Below are 20,635 nucleotides of genomic sequence, written 5' to 3'. Positions count from 1 at the left end.
AGTTAAGGAAATTGTTCAAGGTCATGAAGCTAATGTGGTAGGTAATGCTACTAATGGCTCTAGGTCTTCATGTTTCCCTGTAGCCACTTTCTTTTGGTAAGAAGATGCATAAGCCATGTAACTTGCTTTGGCCAGTGGCACATTAGCAAACTTGATGCAAGCAGAGGCTTGACAAGTGCTTTGCACTGAGACTTGCCTTCTGCTGGTGGAAACTCTTCCACCATCATGTAAACAAACCCAAGAAATCCTTCTGGACATCAGGACATCTGTGGAGCAGAAGTGGGTCATCCTTTCCTGGATCAGCCAGCCTCTTGCCCACTCACAAATGCCTGAGTGATTCCAGCCAAGATCAACCAAACCAGATCTGCAGAACTACTGAGCCAACTTGCGACATGTGAAAAAATAAAAGTGGTTGTTACTATGTTAAGCTGCTAATTTTTTTTGGGGGGGGGGGTGTGTGCATATGTAGCATAGTGAATAGCTGGAGTTTATTAAATGGCAGAGCCAGAAGTTATCTGCTCTTAACGTCTGTACCTTATTCATCATGAAAAGACAGGAAAGGCTATTTTCTCTCTCTGCAGCAGAGAAAATACACATTGCATTAAATAACATTTTAAACCACAAGTTTTCCCAGTCACACAGGGTTTTACTGGGGAAGAATGTGGGGTTCTCATATCAAGGTATCTTAAAGGGCAGTGGTGGGCAATTATCTGTCTGAGAGGTCTTAAATTTGGGACCTTTTAGCCCCAGGCATCTTTTGCTATCTCAGCAACTAGGCTGAGATCCTTAACAAGATTACTCCAAGTCCCCAGGCTTGGTGGTTCACACCTGTAATCCTAGCACTCTGGAAGCCAAGGCAGGTGGAGTGCTTGAACTCATGAGTTCATGACAGCAGCCTGAGCAAGAGTGAGACCTTGTCTCTAAAAAAGAAAAAAAAAATAGCCAGGCATTATGGTGGGTCCCAGCTACTTGGGAAGCTGAGGCAAGAAGATCACTTGAGCCCAAGAATCTGAGGTTGCTGTGAGCTATGATGCCACAGCACTCTATCCAGGTGATAAAGTGAGATGTTGTCTCAAAACAAAAAAGTATACACCAAATCATCTCTACTTTCCCCAGTTTCCTGGAGAAGGAAAACACCCAGGCTAAGATCTTGCAGCCTCCAGCTGGCTGGGTGCCTCCTGGTTCCCCTTCATGGCTGAGACCCTTCTCCAAATCTGCCATAGTTGCATTGCTGTTCATTTCTAACTTAATTCTGCCTCAATCCTACAGCCACATCCTGCTCCTTTCCTGTCATGCAAAAAAAGATAGAGCACAAGACAGTTACACTTTCTGAGCCTTTCTTCTCAGGGTTACAGCCACAGTATTACTGAGAGTTGCCCAGGAGAACGTGGGGAAATGACAAGACCCTGAGCATGGCAATCGCAGCAGATGTTGATACACCGTGATGATATGGACGGACAATGTGTCATCTTTCTGAAGCCCAACTGGGCAATAGCCTTAAAAATGTCCATGTCCCTTGACTTTGTAACTACATTCCAGGACCATCTTCTAAGGAAACTCAAGGACGTGATCTGTGAAATCTTGGATCACCCTGAAAATTTTTTTCATGACATAGTCTGAACAGAAAAAATTGAAATTAAAAACAGGCTCAGTGCTATAGCTCAGTGGTTACAGCACCAGCCACATACACGGAGGGTGGCGGGTTCGAACCTGACCCAGGCCTGCTAAACAACTGCCACAAATAATAGCCGGGTGCTGTGGCAGGCGCCTGTAGTCCCATCTACTTGGGAGGCTGAGGCAAGAGAATCACTTAAGCCCAGGAGTTTGAGGTTCCTGAGGGTGACAGCATGAGACCATCTCAAAAAAAAAAAAAAAAAAGACTGCACCTTATATTCTTGATTTGAGGAATGTTACTTGTATAGTAGGAAGCACTTATAAAAATAATTAGAGTTATAATAATCTGTATAGTGTTTTAAGATGTAGACTTTTCTCCCTAGCTTCTGGCCATGCACATCTTTGTTGCCCTAGACATGGTAGGAAAACTTAACCTTAAAAATATAAAAGACTGATAAAGGTCTAGAAAAATTGGCAGAAATGACCAATGACATGAGAATAGGACCTTAAAATGGGACTTTTCAGTGTGGATGGATGATGGCTGAGGAGAAGATGAAATGAAATTGTGATGCATAAGCAATGATTTGTTTGGGTCACTAAAACCCAGAAAATGTCTGAAAACACTGAGTGTTGATTGCTTGTTCAATGCCTGGGTCATCTGAAATAAATGGAGGCAATATTTTATGTAGCAGCTACTGATTAAGTAAAATGCAGGCCTAAAAACCAGGGCAAACATTGAGGATTTTGGGCAGATGCCCTCTTGAGTCCTCCCCTCAGACTGACAGTCAGTGCTCAGTCAGTGCTCTCCAGTGTCTCCCGAGAGAAAACTGCAAGCTGTGGCCTCAGTCCTTTGGAGGGAAACAGTGCTGGCCCATAAATACCCCCTGCCTCTGAGTGTAGAGGTGTAGGCTATTCTGTGAGCTTTGGCCTCGCACCCACATGGGTTTTCATGTGTTGATGAAAAAGGGAAATCTGGAGGGCACTGTGATCAAGGGAGACAATGAGGCTCCCTTCCATCTGTCAGGTTTGGGGGCAGGCAGTCTGGCCAGTGGCTGGGGCATGGAGAGAAAGACCTTTGAAGACACCTCCCCATCTGGCCCTTCTCTCATCCAAAAGTAAGAAATACAAAATTCTTTGAAACTGCCAAGATGACAGAAGCTATAGCCCCTTGAAGCAGCTTAGCAGAAGCTTGGAGTCAACAGACCGGGGAGTCTATTCACATGCCATAGTAATTCACATTCTACTTAGCATGCTTATTCCTGACAGGGAGCAGGAGCCAAGATTTCAAGCTTCCTTGGGAAGTGTGAGAAGAACTGGGCCAGGTTTGCAGCAGATGCAGGCATGGCTATCACCTGGTGGGAGAGGCAGGGCACCAGTCTTCAAGGGATATGCGGGACCCACCCTTTGTTACTCTGAACCTGGGGGCGGGGGGGGGGCGCGGATCTGAATTTCTTCCTATTTCAGTGCTTTCCCATTGTATCTCCGCCTCACCACCCCACAAGGCCCAGTTCCCTCTCTGGGCAACTCTGGGCATGGAGTTTTCAGTCTAAATGGAGTATAGTGGTAATGAAGCTGGTAGGTAGAAATATAGTCCCACATAGAGGAAAAATTGAAAAACAATTTAGGTGGTTACTGCAATTGCTTTACAAAACAGGCAAAGGAAATCACAGGGCAACAGTCTCTTCTCCTCTCCTGCTCCCCTCTGCTGGCTGAGCTCTCCAGTGCAGCTAGCTCATTTCCTGCAGGGGACAAGACAAAGCTTCAGCTAGCCCCATGAACACACAAGTTCATAGCCCTACCTGAGAGGGGAGGAAGGGAAGAGGAGAGACAGCTATAAACACTCATAATTTAATACCGTTTCCTTCCTCCCTGTCACAGGAAGCACATTCAGGTGAGGGAAAAAGGCTTGGGAAGGATGGGTCCTAAGGAAGAGACGCAGGGGCAGGCAGATGAACCAAGTCTGGTTATCTGTTTTGTTCTTCCCTCCCCCAGAAACAACAGGGCAGTTAGCAGCACCCGGAGACCAACCCCAGGCTTTCACCACAGCTGTTACCTACACATGCAGTCCAGGCAACTTCCATACTCGCAGTTTTCAGAGTGATGAACTTGATTTACAAGGCAGCAATGTGAGGTGCTGAGGAAGGCAGGCACTACAGGGACCTCTCACCCATGGTGCGAGAGCAACTTCATCTCCCTTCTTCCTTTTGTTAGGGTGTGAAGAGATTCAGTCAGGACAGGTGAGTACATGAGAGATAACAAAGAATGATACCACAGAGAACACTCCCCTGTGTCAGACTGGGGCTCTGAGCAGGTAAGGACTTTGCACAGTGTCCCTCATCTTCTAGTAGAACTGGGATTTGAACCCAGCCGTCAACACTTGGATAAAGGGTTTGGCACCTAGGAAGTGCTCAGGAAGTTTTTATCTTTGTATACATAGCATCTTAAAGTGATATAGGAGACAGAAGGTTTGCTGAGGAGTATTTGGTCCAGAGCTTCACAAAATGAGTCTTAGCCAACGTTGCTTCAAGGGAAGAAGAAAGGGTTTGCATGGAATCAGAATCTCTGGAGGGAAGCCTGGGCATGTGGATTCTTAACAGGCCTTCTGAGCGATTCTTATACACAAAAAATTCTGAGAACCGAGAAATCGAGGCTTAGAATGATAAAACCCAGTCAGGGGGGGACGGAACTGGGATTGACACCTAGAAAGGATCTTGTTTTTTCACTTTGTAATAGTCAGCCATACATCGAAGTGGTTCTAAATGTCTAAGGCTGTGGCCTGGAACATTTGTATAGTGTAACTCACAGCTCATTTGACCTTGCAACAACTACTGTCTCTCCTAAACACACTGAATGACATATTAATAACAATGACAAAATTCATTTTTGGAGAATTTCACCACGATCCCTTAAAGGAACACCATGAGGGTTCTGCACAGCTGACCTGGGCATCTCTCTGCCAGGGCAGAGGCACCATGGAGGGCTGTCCCTGGGAGACAATTCCTTGGTTTGGCTTCTGGGAAAGAAAAAGAACGTGGTGAACTGGCATCCCTGAAATTTCAGCCCAGTGGCCTGGAACCTTGGAAACAGGCCGAGGCTACTGTATGCAAATAGCCCAATTCTGGCCAGTCGCGAGTTATCTAAATTACATATTTTTATTGAACCAGTTGGAAGGCTCAGGGCAGATCAGTCTTTAATTTTAGCTTTTTGGTAATGATGGCGATAATAATGATGACAGAAAGACAAGTGGACAGTATATCGCACATTTAGATCATTAGAAATACAGATACGCTTATGAATACACACATTAAATATGACCTTCTTTTCTTCCGCCAGCCCTCACATAGCTTGGTTTGTTTATTATGCAGATCATGTTTGACTTCATAGAATTGGATGTTATTTAAATTCAATTATTGTGAGGTTAAGTTCTTCTTTCTAGTACCAGTTCAGTAAATTTAGAGGCACTTAGAGGGAATTGGTACATTTGTCTTATACCCGTTAAATTATAAGAAGAAAAGCATTGCAGAAATAAAATAATTGTCATGAAAATGAAAAACACTGGAGGATGTGGTTTGGTCTGTTTGTTTTCCTTGTCTCTTTCTGTATTCCTTATTTTTTGAAATGATGAGCAGAAAGGCTGAAAAATTTTCTAGGAAGACGGAGGCAGATTTTGTGTGTGTGTGTGTGTGTGTGTGTGCGTGATAGTAAGCTGCTGGTATGAGAGTAGAACTAGAAATAATTATGTGGTTAATTGGATTTAGTGTAGATAACTACAGCTCATTAAGGTCTTAAATCTTTTTCTCCTTCTTAGTAATAGAGTTCTTTCTCTTCTAAATCAAATTATCTTGCAACAATTCATTATTTCCTTCTTCCAGTGTTGTCACACCGTCAGTCTCTTGAAGCAAACATTTGGCCTTGGTGCCATTGAGAGGGAAGGGAGGCACATGGCCTGGCCTGGCTGGGAAAGAGCATGTGAGATGCCATGGATGGGTGGTGTAGCTGAGCGATTGTCTGGGAAGGACTCCAGCCAGAAAGAAGAGAGCAGCCCACACACTGTCTGACACAATGTGCAGAGAATTCTGAATGGCTTGCCTGTGGACAATAATGGATTCTAGGGCCAAGCGGGATCTTTGAAGGTCATTTTGCCAATCAGCCTGCCTCCTGCAGATAAGGGGGAATCTCACTTTATCATCCTCTGTGGCAGCAGGAGTCACACCTTCCCCAATTCATCTCTCCTCCACAATCTTTGCTGGAAAGAAGGTCTTCATGATAGGTAATTTTTCTTGGTCCTGATAGCAGGATACAGTGACCTTCCACAGGTCTGTGAAATCAAGAAACCATTATCTGGTGTCTTGAACAAAATGACACAGAAATCTTCTGGTTCTCCAAGCTTCCTCCTTCTGTTCGCTGGTGGCATTTGTATTCTCTGTTTGTCTTGTCTCTCCTCAACCTCCTCCACCAACCCAGATCACTCCACCAACCCCCTCCACCAACCCAGATCACTCCATCAACCCAGCTGCACATATAATTTGTCAATATCATGGACCAGTTTTCTTGTGGTCATAAACTTGGGGGTTGTGTTATTGATAAGCCTCACTATTAGTTAGTTCCCCAAATATGGGCAGTCCAAGGAGTAATACAGAACAGCTCTTTACTTTCTGTATCAAGTCAACTATCTGCGATTGTAGAGACAGCCTAAAGCAGATGCTGGGAAGTGCCTACTTTCTTTGGAATTTTTCTTTATTTTCCTCCACAAAACCCAGCAAACCTTTTCTACTCCTGTACCTATTTCTCCTCACCTCAAAATATATACACACACACACACACATGACCTAACTCTGCCTTGGAGGGGAAATTCTGATTTTATGGCTTTAGATCCTCTGACTCTTCACAGTGGATTGTCTACAAGGCAACTGAAATTTTTCTTGGTAATTTCGACTCCATCTCAGAGAAAGCATCAATGATTACTATGCTTACAAAATGCTGTCTCTTAACTTTGTCTCCTCTTCCCAAGGGTGGGGCATGAGGAAGGCTTGAGGGGGAAGTAAAACCCCATTCTGTGTCCCTGAACACATCATCAATATCCAATGAACACCGACTGGAACTCGGTTGGAGGAGGGGGACTCAGGGAGCAGCACAATAGGGTTTCCACCTTAGTGTTCACATTATAACCAGGGAGCCAGCAAGGCCACCTCTCATGTCAGGACTTTAGGAAAGTCAAGGGTCTGATGGATAGGCTGCTGTGCATGGTAGAAGACACAAAAGGCAGGTGACGCCATTGTTGGCAGAGATGATATGGGTAAATTTGAGGCAGCCCAATGGACAGACTGGTTCCAGAAGCCTCCTCTTCTGTTTTCTTAAGCAAATAACAACCTCTCTGAGTACCTTCATTGGTAGAATGGTGGGGAATGGGAGAGATTGTTATTAGCTTTATTTGGTTACTGAAGTAGGTGGTGTAATGTCTGTGAAAATGTTCTGTAGACTTGTGAAATGTTTATTGCATTAGAATTAGTAACCAAAAAAAAAAAAATGTTATAGAAAGGAGGAAGCGAGAGAAAGGAGATTAATCAACATGTGGATAGGTGAGAAAGTGGGCTTAGAGCAGAGGAGGTCCTCTGAAACCCCTGTCATAAACTCCTGATGTACTGGCCAGCATTTACTGAGCACTTACTGTATGCCAAGCAGGGATCTCAATGGAGTCTCTTCCTACCCTCCTGCCCCCATTTCACAGATGTGACCCTTAGTGCTGCCAATTATCACTCCGTATTTCTCTAGTCTAACCCCTCTAAAACCCTCCGGGATGATTGTTTTATACCAGTACTCAGACCACCAACACCTCCATCTTCACTCTCAATCTATGCCTTTACTTATTTCACCTAGAAAATAGATAAGAAAAAATCAGAAGGAAAAACTAGCAAATCCATAGTTAATTCTTGGTTCTTATCCAAACGTGCTATCAGCAGCATTCGACAAGGGTGATTGAACAATCTTTTCCTAACATACTTTGTCTTATTCTTTGCTCTTGGAATATCATGTTCTTTTCCCATCTCACTGATCCTCCCTTCTCAGTTTCTTCAGCTGGTTCCCCCACATCTCCTGACCTCTAAACATTGGCATCTTCTCGGGAGTAGGCCTGGTACCCCTTCCTTGTTCAACTGATACTCACTGCTTTGGGTATCTCATTGAGACTCCCAGCTTTGAAGGCCAACTGTACAGCAATGACTCAAATTTATATCTTGAGCCTAGCCTTTGTTCCCAAACTCCAGACAAATATGCCTTGTAGTATTTATTTGACTTCTTCACTTGGACATCTAATAGGTATCTCAAAGTTGACACTTCCAAAATGGAGCTCTCTGTCTTTTCTTCAAAATCCACCCCTCCTTCCATCTTTCCCATCTCAGTTAAAGACAACTCCCCATCCTTCACAATGTGTAGGGCCAACTTCTGCTTCCTTCCCTTCCACATCCAATTCATCATTAAATCTTAACCTCTATATCTGAAAAATATACCCCCAAACTGACCATTTCCCAAGACTTCCACTGCTACCACAATGGTTCAGAACACCATCATCACTCACCTAGATTATTATAACAGCCTCCTGTCTCCCTGTTACTCCCTCTTTTGTTCATTCTATTCTGTTTACAATAGAGCAGCTGGGATAACCCTGTCAAACATGGTCAGATCATTCCACTCTCCTCTGTTCAAAACACTCCTGATTCCCCATTGCATCTCATTCATAAATGCAAAATCCTTACCCTGGTCCACAAACCTTGCTTGATCAGCCTGCCCCATGCTTGGTCCTGCTGTATCTCTGACTTTGTCTCCTACTCCCCTTCCTCTCATTCACTCTCCCCCACATACACCAGCCTCTTTGGTGTCCCTAGAACATGGCAGGCATGCTTGTGCCTTGGGCCCTTTGCACTCCCCAGAATGCTCAGCCCCCAGATACTGCATGGGGGGCCCCTTTATGGTCCTCACTCCAATGTCCCCATTTGGTGACGCCTTCCATGGCCTCCCTGGTTAGGATTTCAACCTTCTCTGTCCCTTGTACTCCATTTCCCTTTTTTCTGGTTCTTTTTCTCCATGGCATGTGACAGCATCTTAAGTACTTAGAGTTTACTTGTTGATCTTATTTATTGTCTTTCTCAACTACAGAATTGTAGTTCCATTCACTGCTGCTTCCCTATCACCTAGAACAGAAACTGGAACACAGTAGATAAATATTTAATGAATAATGAATGAACGACGAGGACCCCAGAGGTTAAGTGTCTTGCCCAGGGTCATATAGATTATAAAAGCCCAAATGTACCCACGTCTTTCTGGGATTAGAGCCCAAGCTCTTAGCCATCATATTGGCATTAATAAAGGAATATGTCCTGAAACTGCACCGTGAGGCTGGTGGTCCCATCGTCTCCCGTGTCTGATCTCTCAGAACTGCAAACTGCCACATGGTCCGGACCTATCTTTGCTACACTATATTGTATTTATTTCTTTCTGCTTTGTGACAGGGATGCCTGGCACATGTGTGGGTGGAGGGGAAATCTTTGGCTTACCTGCCATAGCCATGGCAACCAGGTAATCTAAGGACTCCAGAAGTGAGACTTTCAGATTGGCAGAGGAAGAGGAAGAGGAGGAGGAGGGAAGAAAGAGGAAGGAGGAAGAAGGCAGCCTGAACTAAAGAAATCTATGAATGGAGAAATAACTGAAGTCTTGTGCCTGCAGCATGCTGTGTCAGGGAGGAAATGTAATTTCTCCACATAAGTTTGTAGTTGGGGCAGACCCCCAAGATTAGCAAGAGAAAAAACAAGTATGTTTATTAATGCGTGCAGTGCATAGCACGTGGGAGAAACCTCAGGGCAAGGTAATTCAATGGCTTGGAATGCTGGCTTGTATGGCATCTCCAATAAAGAACAATACATTTTTAGAGAAGTGACAAGACAAAGGAAAAGGACATTGAATCTCTACAGGCGGTCACTTGGCAGGGCAGGGGGAACAAATGGCAGATAAAGTTTAGTTAGTGCAGCTTGTTAATATAAATTCCTCAATTTATCCTCAGGTATCACCTCAAGGCTGATGAGGGTCTCAAGCTGTCTTCAGTGGTTAACGTTTGTTTTCCTAGTGGAGATGGGGAGGCAGGAAACCTTTTGTCTCCGTAAATAAATCTCTCTCCTGCTTTTAGTTAGATAGAGACAGGACAGAGAGTTCTCCTGTATCTACTTCTTCGGAATCGACTCAACACCCCTTCCTGTCTGGGGAGGCGCAGTCTGGTGTCCCACAGCAGTGAGAGTATGTCCTGTTCTCTTCTCCTTCCCACCAGATCAGTCACTAACAAGGGTTAGAGGGTCACTTTGTTCTGTCTCCTGCCGCTAGCATGACCTTACTTAACCCATCCGAGAGGCCTGTGCTCTTTTTCTGTTCGGCATACCCTGAAGAGAAGGTCCCCCAAATGCTCTCAGGGTCCCCCTGGTAACAAGAAGCCAGGAGAAGTGTGTTTTGATCCCCTGCCCCAGAAGGGCAGGGTGGCTTAGAAAGTCCTTCCATCTGTACTGCCCTGTGACCCAGTGCTCCCTTCCTTAGCTAGTGGAACTAGCTTAGTGTGAAAGTAGGAAAACAAAATAGAGTTGTCATGGGGGAAACTATGAAATTAAAGTTTTCACAGAAATGCGAGCCAGAATTGTACATTTTAACAAGGTTACTTGCCCCAGACACCACATGGAACATTTCAGGCGTGTGGTCTCATTCAATCCTTGGAACTGCCCTTGGAGGAGGTAAGTAAGGAAGTGGAAGGATGCAGACAGGGAGCCCCAAGATGAGGAGAGACGCTGGGGGCGAGTGCTGGAAAGGCACACAACACCCAAGCATCTGTTTCCCCGAGCCGTGCTCCTAACCACTCCCCCACACTGTGTCCCTTGGGGGTAAGGGGATTAGAGAGGATCCCATTTTTCTTGTTTTAGTCATTCCCAGGACAGTCTCTGGGCCCACAGCTCTGAGAAGATCATCAAGGAAGTGTCTGGTGCTCTTCGCATGTAATGAGCCCCTTTGATCTGTGGAGTTTGCTGAGCTCTGCAGACAAGACCACATTAATCCTCCCAGCCCAGATGCAGGAGCCTTAGGAGCTGGGCCAGCGTGTCCTTTCCCATGCCCTCTGCTGTCCAGGTGTGTCTCCAACGTGCTCACTTGTACAGGTGTGCAGGAGCAGCCCAGTCCCCCAGGATTTGAAAATGACTAAGTGGGGATGACAGGAGACTTGGCTGAGAGGCCTGGGCTGGGCCAGGATTGGGGTGGGACTTAGAGAGTAGGAGACAGAGAAGAGGCTTAATGTAGGGGACAAATGTAGGCTGGACAGCAGGAATGGAGTCAGAAATGGGACAGGTGTGATGAGGCTGTGTGACCTTGGGTTAGTCATTTAGTCCCTTTCTCTTCTTTTTTTTTTTTTTTTGAGACAGAATCTCACTTTATGGCCCTCAGTAGAGTGCCGTGGCATCACACAGCTCACAGTAACCTCCAACTCCTGGGCTTAAGTAATTCTCTTGCCTCAGCCTCCCGAGTAGCTGGGACTACAGGCGCCCACCACAACATCCGGCTATTTTTTGGTTGCAGTTCAGCCGGGGCCGGGTTTGAACCCGCCACCCTCGGTATATGGGGCCGGCGCCTTACCGACTGAGCCACAGGCGCCGCCCTAGTCCCTTTCTCTTCAATAGGGATTCTCTCATGGGAGATTCTTACTAGAGCAGAAGAGGTGAGGATCCAGCTCCGTTTCCATGTTGTGTTATTTTAGCTTTTTTTTTTGAGTCAGAGTCAAAGTCAAAGTTTTTTTGTTGGTTTGTTTTTTGGTTTTTTTTGAGGCAGAGTCAGTTGCCCAAGCTGGAGTTCTGTGGCATCATCATAGCTCACTGTAACCTCAAACCATCCTCCTACCTCAGCCACCTGGTGCTCACCACAATGCCCAGTCCCACAAGTCCCCACCTGGGACTACAGGTGCCCACCACAATGCCCAGCTAATTTTTCTATTTGTAGTAGAGATGGGGTTTTGCTCTTGCTTAGGCTGGTCTCAAACTCTTGAGCTCAAGCACCCCACCCACCTTAGCCTCTGGGAGTGCTAGGTTTACAAGGATGAGCCACCACATCCATGTAGCCCATTTTAGCTTTTAACAGAGTTTACTTCAAGGAATGTCTTCATTAGTCTAACTTAAATCTATCTGGTTCATTTCCACTTCTGTTGTTCTTGAAGACATACAGGTCTGACCAGTAGAAGATGGTGAATGGCCTAGGGTAAGGCCTTTTAGGGAGCCCTAAACCCTAAAAAGATTATGGCTGTCCTCCAAATAATGTTTATGCAATACATAAAAATGTTCCATCAATAAATTGTAAAGAGATGTTAGAATGTGAAAAGAAAAAAAATCATGAAATACAAAACTTGCCTAAATGCCAGAGTTAAAATAGCTTGTTTCTGGGTTTTTTCCCCCTAAAATCTTGGATCACTTCCTTCATCAAAGTTATACTTTTCTAACACTCTTGATGTCCTTGCTTTCTAATATTTGCAGTGCCAGAAGCAAGTCCCTGTTCTGCCTTTTGGGTTTTCCAACCCCAAAGAAAAGCATGCGGGACTGAGTAGGTTGCTCTGAGGAAAATAGTACACCTTGGCCTCTTAGCCTCTTGGCCAGACACAGGGAGCAGGACATGCTTCCCTGGCTCAGGCCAGGACATGCACCCTCCTCCCCTGTCTGGTGAGCATGTTGAGGGGCCTGACTGAATCGTGCCTTGTGGCTGCTATTTGAGAAGCAAGGAGCAGAGATTTTACTGTCACTCGGCACCATTGCCAAGGACCAGAAGTAGTGTCCCTTACCTGATTGGCATTGTGACATGGCTGCGTAACAACCTGATGAAACAAACCCAACTATCCTGTTAGAATTAATGAGCCCAGGAAATGCTGCTATGAATAATGAGGGCTTCACCACTCCTCCAGCACTCTACCCATTTGCCCCCTCTTATTTTCCACTCAGAGCCATTCAGTAGCTACTCAAGCTCAAGGGCACTACAGCCTCAGTGGGTATGGCGAGTACCCAGCAACGTGGCCACCTCCCACCACCTCCCAGGCATTACAGCTGCCCACTTGGAGCCAGAAGCTGGCCATACCTTACAGAGGCAAAGCCTTTCATTCCTCAGATAGATGTGCATGCCTTCAGCTGTCAAGGTGGATTGAGCATCCAGCTGTACCAGGCACTGTACTGAGCGCTGGGGATGCCAAGGTGGATATGGCCTTGTGCCTGTGGCTGCAGTGTGGTGACCCACAGACAAATGGAGAATGCAAAACAGAGGGTCCAGGGAGGACCTGGAGCCATAGTAAAGGCCCCTGGATACTGGAGGGCCAGAGTGGGCAGCCAGGGAGGGTGTTATGGGGATGAGCACCTGAGTATTTCTGCTGCCAAGTTCACTCATTGCACAAAAAATACACAGAGTGGCAGGCAGTGGGCAAAATCTTGGGTGCCAGAGTCAATGAGATGAACGTGGTGCCCATTTTCACGGGGTGAACATTCTCATCCTTGTTCCTCAGGGCCATGTAGGAAAACTCACTTGATTTATTTTTTCATTTACTCATTCAAACACAAAAAGTTGTTGAGGGCCTTCTCAGTGTAGGGCTCAGCTTCTGGGGGAAAAGGTATAAGATGAACACCTTGGTTCTGCCTTCCAGGACTCCTCTGGTGGGGAGGCAGTTATCACAAAGACCCTCATAATGATGTGCCAAGTGGTCTTGTAGGGGCATGCCCGGGTCACTTAGCATAAGGTGTTCAGAGATGAAAGCCTGAGCTTAACTTGGAGAAGTGAGGGGCAGCTCTTTGCAGGAGCTGGTTTAGAGTCTACTAGAACACAGTGGCAGTTTTACAGGTAGGCCAGATGTAACAGCATATTCTAGACCTTACAGAGGCTAAGGTGGGGTCTTTGAGCTGTATAGAAGGTGAAGTGGAAGAGAAAGATGATTCCAGGAATCTTGAAAGGAAATGGCTAATTCTACAGTCTGTGGCAAAGAGCATGATTAAATATAGGAGACAGGGATTTGTAATTTAGAAGCTGGAAACACCTGTGCTTTTCATTTAACGTTGAGAACAAGGTATAGTTTCATAAATGATGGAATCCCCAAATTGTCAGGGATATGGCTCAAGTGGCCATATCCCAAACCCACCAGCATGGCACTTAGGGATTGGGACTGGGCATGGCATCCTGTAAGTCATTTGATAGGAGTGAGGCAGAGGCCTGGATAACTGAGCTGGGGGTGGAGTCACAGAGGACAAGGAAGAGAGGCCATGGGCTAGACCAGAGGGACACAGGCTGGGAAGGTGGGTAGGCCCTACTGTAAATGTCTCCAGCAAAGTAAATTGGAAGACTTGGGTGGATGGGAACTCAGTGAACAAAAGTGGCCAACCCTAAGCTAGGAGAGCTACGAGATAAGAGAACACACAGGGGAGGATGAAAGAGAGGAAAGAGAGGTAGGGGGAGGGGGTGAGGCTCATGGAGGCACTTTGAGGCCCCCATGGCAGGTGACGCAAAGATGGAGGCTTCAGTCATGGTCATCTGACATGCTCACAGGGAGCTCTGGAGCATGAAACCAACTCTGCAGTCCCCTCACGGGGCTTTCAACCCTGACACCATGCAGCTTAGCCAGGTCCCTTACCTGCCTGCTTCCAGTTCCCCCAGGCCTGCTTCTCAGTCAGGCCCAAGGTAGCTGGAGGGACCTGGGCCTTCAGGGAGGCGATCTGCCCAACCTCCTAGATCCCCAGGTTCAGACCTGTCCCATGTTTTCCTCACAGATTAGAGGTGGGAGGCTGTCCAGAGAGGACCTAGGTCTCGATGCATCAGCCTACAGGACACCACAAAGGCTCAGGACCAGTGCTGTAAACTCAGGCAAAATGACCCTCACAATTTACTATAAGAAATGCATTCATTGTTAACATTTGACTGCTGGGAGATTTTACACTAGATCTCCCCATCTACAGCTGGCGGGAGCTGATGGTGACTATCCCTTTAGCCTGGGTCTGGGCTCTCCAATTCACTGGCCTCTACCAGCTAGCTTTTGTCACTGTATTACCTGTCCTGAGGGCAATTGAGTTTGCAATCTGGCTGAGTCTCTACAGAGACAGCCCCTTTGGATAGCTGTGGGCTTCCACCTCACTTGTTTTTCATAGAACCCTAGCACCTGAGTAAGAAATTTTTTCCTATCTGACACCAAGTAGGAGCACAGGGCTCAGAACTGTTGATTGTGCCGACTGAGTGACTTGGCTCCCATGGTGGGGGTGCTGGAGCCCTGGCTGAAACCACTTATATTAAAATAATGTAAGGCCATAAGGCAGGGATAGTGATAAAAGTCTAATTTCTATACAAGTGTTCCTATAGGTAAAAGTTAACTAACCGTTGTTCCTTAACTTCTCTACTGTTATAACTACTCACATAGCCTTGAAAAGTATAAGATTTGTGACTTCCCCAACCCTTCCATCACCAGCGTAAAATCTAAGACTGGTCTTTGAGATACAGCCTCTGCAGTGCATCAGTGGGCCCAGTGGCCCAAAAAGACAATTTCTGCTTCCCAACACTATGAGTTCACCTCCAGCCAATCGGCTGACCCATTTCCCTACCCCTTTGTTCCCAAACTACCTTTAAAAATCTTAGCCCCCAAATTCTTGAGGACATGGATTTAACAAATTTCTGACCTGTCTTCACCTGGCACCTTGTGATTCTAAACATTCTCTGCAGCAACCCCTGTTGTCTAAGGGCTTTGGCCTTTGTCTCTCCTCCTGGGTGGAGTCTGGCGCCTAGACCTAGGCTGCGGTCAAGTTGTGTGGGGCGTGATCCCTCCTATCTGGATGACCCAACGCACCTCCCCCGCAGCACCGGACTCCTCGCCTCACCCCCTGCGCCTCTCTCCCTGCAGGGGGAGCTACTGAGTCCTTGCCGCTGCGACGGCTCGGTCAAGTGCACGCACCAACCCTGCCTCATCAAGTGGATCAGCGAGCGGGGCTGCTGGAGCTGCGAGCTGTGCTACTACAAGTACCACGTGGTCGCCATGAGCACAAAGAATCCCCTGCAGGTACCGGGGCGCCTCGGGCTCAGGGCGGCCTGTGGGCCAGAGGGGAGGGAAGGACTTCTGTGTTTCCTCCTCAGACTCACCAAGGATAACAGGATGGGGCAAGGAGAGACATAGACTCACAAGGAAAGAAGCGCAGAGGAGCAGATGGAAGAGGGAGAGTGAGAAGGTGAATGGGCGGACGAATGAATGAGGAAAGGAAAGAAGAAAGAGAAAAAGAAAGGAAGGAAGGAAGGAGGAGGGAGGGAGGGAGGGAGAAAAAGAAAAGAAAGGCGGGAAGGCAGAGGTGAGCAGGACACACACAAACAGGGCTGGTGGGGGGTGACAAGATGGAGCTAAGGGCTGTAGAAAACGTGAGGCCTTCCCAGCCTTCAATGCCAGTGATTCACCTGGACAATTGTCAAGGGCAGACTGTGGTCAGCAGGCCTGGGGCAGGACCTGAGACTACATTTCTAACAAGCTATCAGGTGATGCTGCTGCTGGACCAGAGACTGTGCGTCCAGCCACAAAAGACAGAGAGAGACATGGAGAAAAGACAGGAAAGGGAGGCAGAGAGTCACCGGGAAACGGACAACAAGGAAGAGAAGAGCAGGGGGAGAACAGGAAAAGGCCACTTTAAAGGCCGGGTCGGGAGAAGGTCTGCCAGACCGCTTCAGACAGAGCCGAGGGCTCCCTCTTCTTGCCCCGGCACCCTGCTCCCACACATCCATCATCCCCGGAGGAGCTGGCAGGCCCTGTGTCACCCTCGTAAATGCCCCCAATCTAACAGCTCTCCCTGCAAGATGCATACACGTACACAGAACATTTTGCTTCTGGAAGTACCACCGCCTAAAGCACGAACAGCCCATTCAGCTGCTACGTGATCACTTAGCCAGTATCATCATGAAGATGGGGACTTCAGCTACCTGGCAGTTGCCCTCCTCCTCTCTTGGAGAAAAGGGGGGAGAGTACACCCTGCAAGCCCAGGAGGGCTGGGTGGTTTGGGGTGACGCTGGGGTGGGTTGGGGCAGCTGGAAACCCCTGCAGCAGCAGTGTCCAGGGTGTTTTATTTTAGATCCTATGGAGTTTTGCATAGGGCACTCCCAGGAATGAGAGAGTGTGTTCCTATGTGTGCAAATGGGCTAGGGGTGTGGGCACACCTAGAAGGTGGCACCAAAGGTCCCAGGCATCTTAGCCATCACAATCCTGTACAAAGGGGCCAGAATAAGAAGTACCTTTCCTTGCTGCTGGCTCCATCTTCAATTCGTTTCAAAATCTTGAAGTGTCTTAAAACAGCAGTGTCACGAGGCAGCTGATTCCATGTCCTGTGGGCTCAAGCAGATGTCTGAATCCATTAACCCTCCCCTTCCTTTCCAGCTGGCTCAAGCCTCAAGAAAGGGTCAGACTCTAGACCCGGGAGCCCACCCCAAAATGCCCTTCCTTGGCTGCACTCTCGGCTCATAAAATGAAAAAACATTTAGGGATAACGTTTTCCTGAGGAGGGGAAGAAAAGTTTATTCTGTTGGCAATGTTGGCAATATTGATCTACTAGTCTATTCTTAGTTCTACCCTGTCTTTAACACCGGGGACTCCCTTCAGTTCTGTTACTGTGGAAAATGCAATGGTGTGTGCTTGGGAAATGTCATTTCATTTCTAGATAGGACAGGAAACAGGAAGTGGTTTGGACTATAGGTGGTATGTGGTTGTGACCCAGATTATCTCAAATGTATGTCTGGAGCTCCTTGGGCCCAGACAAATGTGAGACAGCTGCCTTCCTGTCCTCTGTGGGCAACTTCTGCTCCCACATCCCAGCCAGCCAGACCATCTATAGTACAGAATGGCAGGTGCTACTACTTCAAGTGGGTGGAGCAATGGAGGAGGACCCCAGCACTGCCTCTGCTGGCCCAGAAGGGCAGTTCCTTCCAGGACTTGTGGGGCTCTACCCTCCTGGGTCATGTAGCATACAAAGTGGTGAGAAATCACACAGCTATTTCCTATGGGACATCATCTCAGTGAGATTCTGGCAGCCGTGTTTCTAGCCAGAAGAACCCTGGGGTCACAGCATGGCCCAGGGGGGTCTCATGCTGCCTGGGTGCTTCCTGCCCTCTCCCTGCTGCCTCTGAACTGCAGTCATATTAATGAACATTTAACTGGTGCTTACTAGGTGCCAGGCAGTGTTCTAAACATTCACATATATTATCTAATTCAGTCGTGAAAACAACGTGATGATGTATACATAAGAATATTATTGTTCTTAATCTGTACATGAGATGATGGAGGCACAGAGGGTTCAGCCATACGCCCAACGTCACCCAGCTCTTAAGTGGCACATGGGGAGTGTGACTCTTGGTCCAGGCTGTTAACCTCTATCCGTGGCACACAGGCTTGTGTGGGAAGACCCCTCTTTGACATGCTTGCCTGTACTTCTGCTAATACATTGTAAAGAATACCCTTCAGAGCACTGGTTTAAGAGTTATTTCATTTTTCACAATACTAGGAAGTGGGAAGGACTGATTAATTCCGTTTCTATGGAGGGTCCTTCCAATTTACTGACTTCTGCTAGGTCACACTCAGCAAGCAGGAGCAGAGTTTGGCCAAACTCGGGTTATATGGTCCTGACTCCACACCCTTTCCTGTGACAAGGAAGGAAACATTCTGTCTTTGTGCTGTTCCCCTTGGTCTGACCACTGGTGCTGCAGAAGTGCAGAGGATGGAGGCATCTAATGATACGGAGATCAGGATCTCGCTTGGAATGAGCTTCCAACTTTCTGTGCTGGCAGCAGCACAGCCTGGCACCACAGGCACACTTCTCCCTTCCAGTCCCTCCTCTGAGATTTCAGAGCTTGCTGATCCTCAACTTTTTCTTTTCAGCTCTTCCCCCCTCTCTGTGGAGCCTCACAGACAGGAAGAGATTGTCTTGTCCTTAGCCCCCCATCCCAATCCTTCATCACCTCTCACAGTGGGTCAGAAGCCCCATTTACATCCCACGGGGGGCTTGAGAAATGGTAGCAAGGGGCTTTAGGCAGGAAGGGGACATTTCTATGCGTCTAAAATCACTTGGGATTTGTTTTTTTGTTTGTTTGTTTTGGAGACAGAGTCTCACTTCCTCACCCTTGGTAGAGTGCCATGGCATCGTAGCTCACAACAACATCAAACTCTTGGGCTCAAGCAATCCTCTTGCCTCAGCCTCCCGAGTAGCTAGGACTACAGGCATCCACCACAACACCCAACTATGTTTAGAGTCAGGGGTCTCACTCTTGATCATGTTGGTCTTGAACTCCTGAGCTCAAGTAATCCACCTGTCTCAGCTTCTGTGAGTGCTAGGATTACAGGCATGAGCCACTGCACCCGGCACCATACTTGGGATTTTTGAAGTCTAGAGGTGCAACAGAAGATAAGGTCTATTGATGTCTCAATAGTAGAAACAAAAAGCTCAGTTGGAAGTGCTCATTCCAGGCAGCACTTTATTTGGAAAAAGGATTTCTTGTCCATGAGAGAAGTCTGTAGCATCAGGCTGCCTTCTGGAAAATTTCTTTGCTATGTGTAACCCTAGTCTGGGGCAAGCAGTGGAAAATGTAAAGACCGAAAGACCTGTAATGGGATGCTGTCTGTATACTTCTATGAAAGGCTGACGTCCTACATCTGGACCAGCAGGTGACACATTTTCCAATGGTTACAATTCCTGCCAGAATCTGGCCTTCCACCCAGGCCCCTGAACACATGGTGAGGGGCTCCACTCACTATGCTCCAAGTTCAGGCTGAAATGCTTTCTGGGGGTGTCCTCTGCAGGGCATTATGCAAATCTCTCTGCCTTCCTAAACCTGATCCTGTTAAGTTTCCTCTTACGACCATTCATAGTATCATGTTTACTCTTAGGACAAAGCCCCAAACCTGTGCCCATTCTGCGAGATTCTGGCTGGTCTCCTCTCCTTACTTTTCCACTTCTCTCATCCCATGAACTCTTTTGCTCTCTCCGCCCCACCCACTCAGATCTTCCTCCAGGTTTTCACACTCACCGTGCTTTTTATGACACAGGGACCTTGCACAAGCCTTTCCCGCAGCCTGGAGCACTCTTGCCTACTTTCTTTGCTTGGTAAACTTCTACTCAGCTAAGCTTCACTTTCTCTGGGAAGTCAAATCCCACTATCATGGGCTCTCACTGCACCATGTTCCTTCCTGGTAACTGTAGCTGTGAACGATTATTTGGAGTCTCAGGTCCCTAGACTGTCAGCACCATAAAGACTTCATCCGTCTTTGCCTACTGCAGAATCTCCAGCACCCAGCATAGTGGCCAGTGTTTTGAAAATACTCACTATAGGAGGAAGTGCCTGCAGAAACCCCAAGGTTAAATCTAGTCATGGCTAGGACATGTGCTGCCTGGACCAGCCAGAGAATCATAGAATTACAACAGAGTTAAAACTCACGGACACCCCATTTAACCCAGCGGTCAGTGCTGCTGTTAGTGCCAGTGCTTTTTCTGTTAAAAAATGAATTATCAGTGTTGATATACATTTAGTACTTTATGAGGTGTGTTTTCTTATCCTGCATCCTTCTGTCCATTGACTTGGTAATCTCCAGCATGTAAATTACCTGGCATGCATGGTACATAGTAGAAAACAAGCGGAAAAAAAGAAGACAAGGCCTGTGCTCTCTCAGAACCTATCAGTGAGAAAATAGACCATGTTGCCCCGAAAAGAAGATGCTGGGGCCCTGGAGCACCACCCACACTACCCCGTTTCCCCGAAAATAAGACAGCCTCCAAAAATGAGACCTACTTACAGGAAAGATAACATGTCCCCTGAAAATAAGACCTAGCGCGTCTTTGGGAGCACACCTTAAAATAAGACACTGTCTTATTTTCGGGGAAACAGGGTAGCTCTGCATTTTGATTTCTCCTTCATTGCTCTGTCTGTATCTTTATCAAGCACAAGAGTCTTCCTTCCCAGCATGCCTGCCTTACAATAAATT

The 20,635-nt window shown here is 47.1% G+C and overlaps 1 protein-coding gene across 1 annotated transcript in view; it reads left to right on the top strand.

The window, feature by feature from the left end:
* Positions 1-20,635, top strand: part of MARCHF4 (membrane associated ring-CH-type finger 4) — a 123,487-nt gene that overhangs the window by 76,561 nt on the left and 26,291 nt on the right. The window contains exon 2 of the mRNA XM_053597525.1: positions 15,536-15,691. Coding sequence (XP_053453500.1) covers positions 15,536-15,691 — 156 coding nt within the window. The remainder of the gene's footprint in view (positions 1-15,535; positions 15,692-20,635) is intronic.

The sequence above is a fragment of the Nycticebus coucang genome, chromosome 7 (genome assembly GCF_027406575.1).
Source record: "Nycticebus coucang isolate mNycCou1 chromosome 7, mNycCou1.pri, whole genome shotgun sequence".
Lineage (NCBI taxonomy): Eukaryota > Metazoa > Chordata > Mammalia > Primates > Lorisidae > Nycticebus > Nycticebus coucang.
Note: the sequence above shows the minus strand (reverse complement) of the source record. Positions and strands in the feature narration are given on the sequence as shown.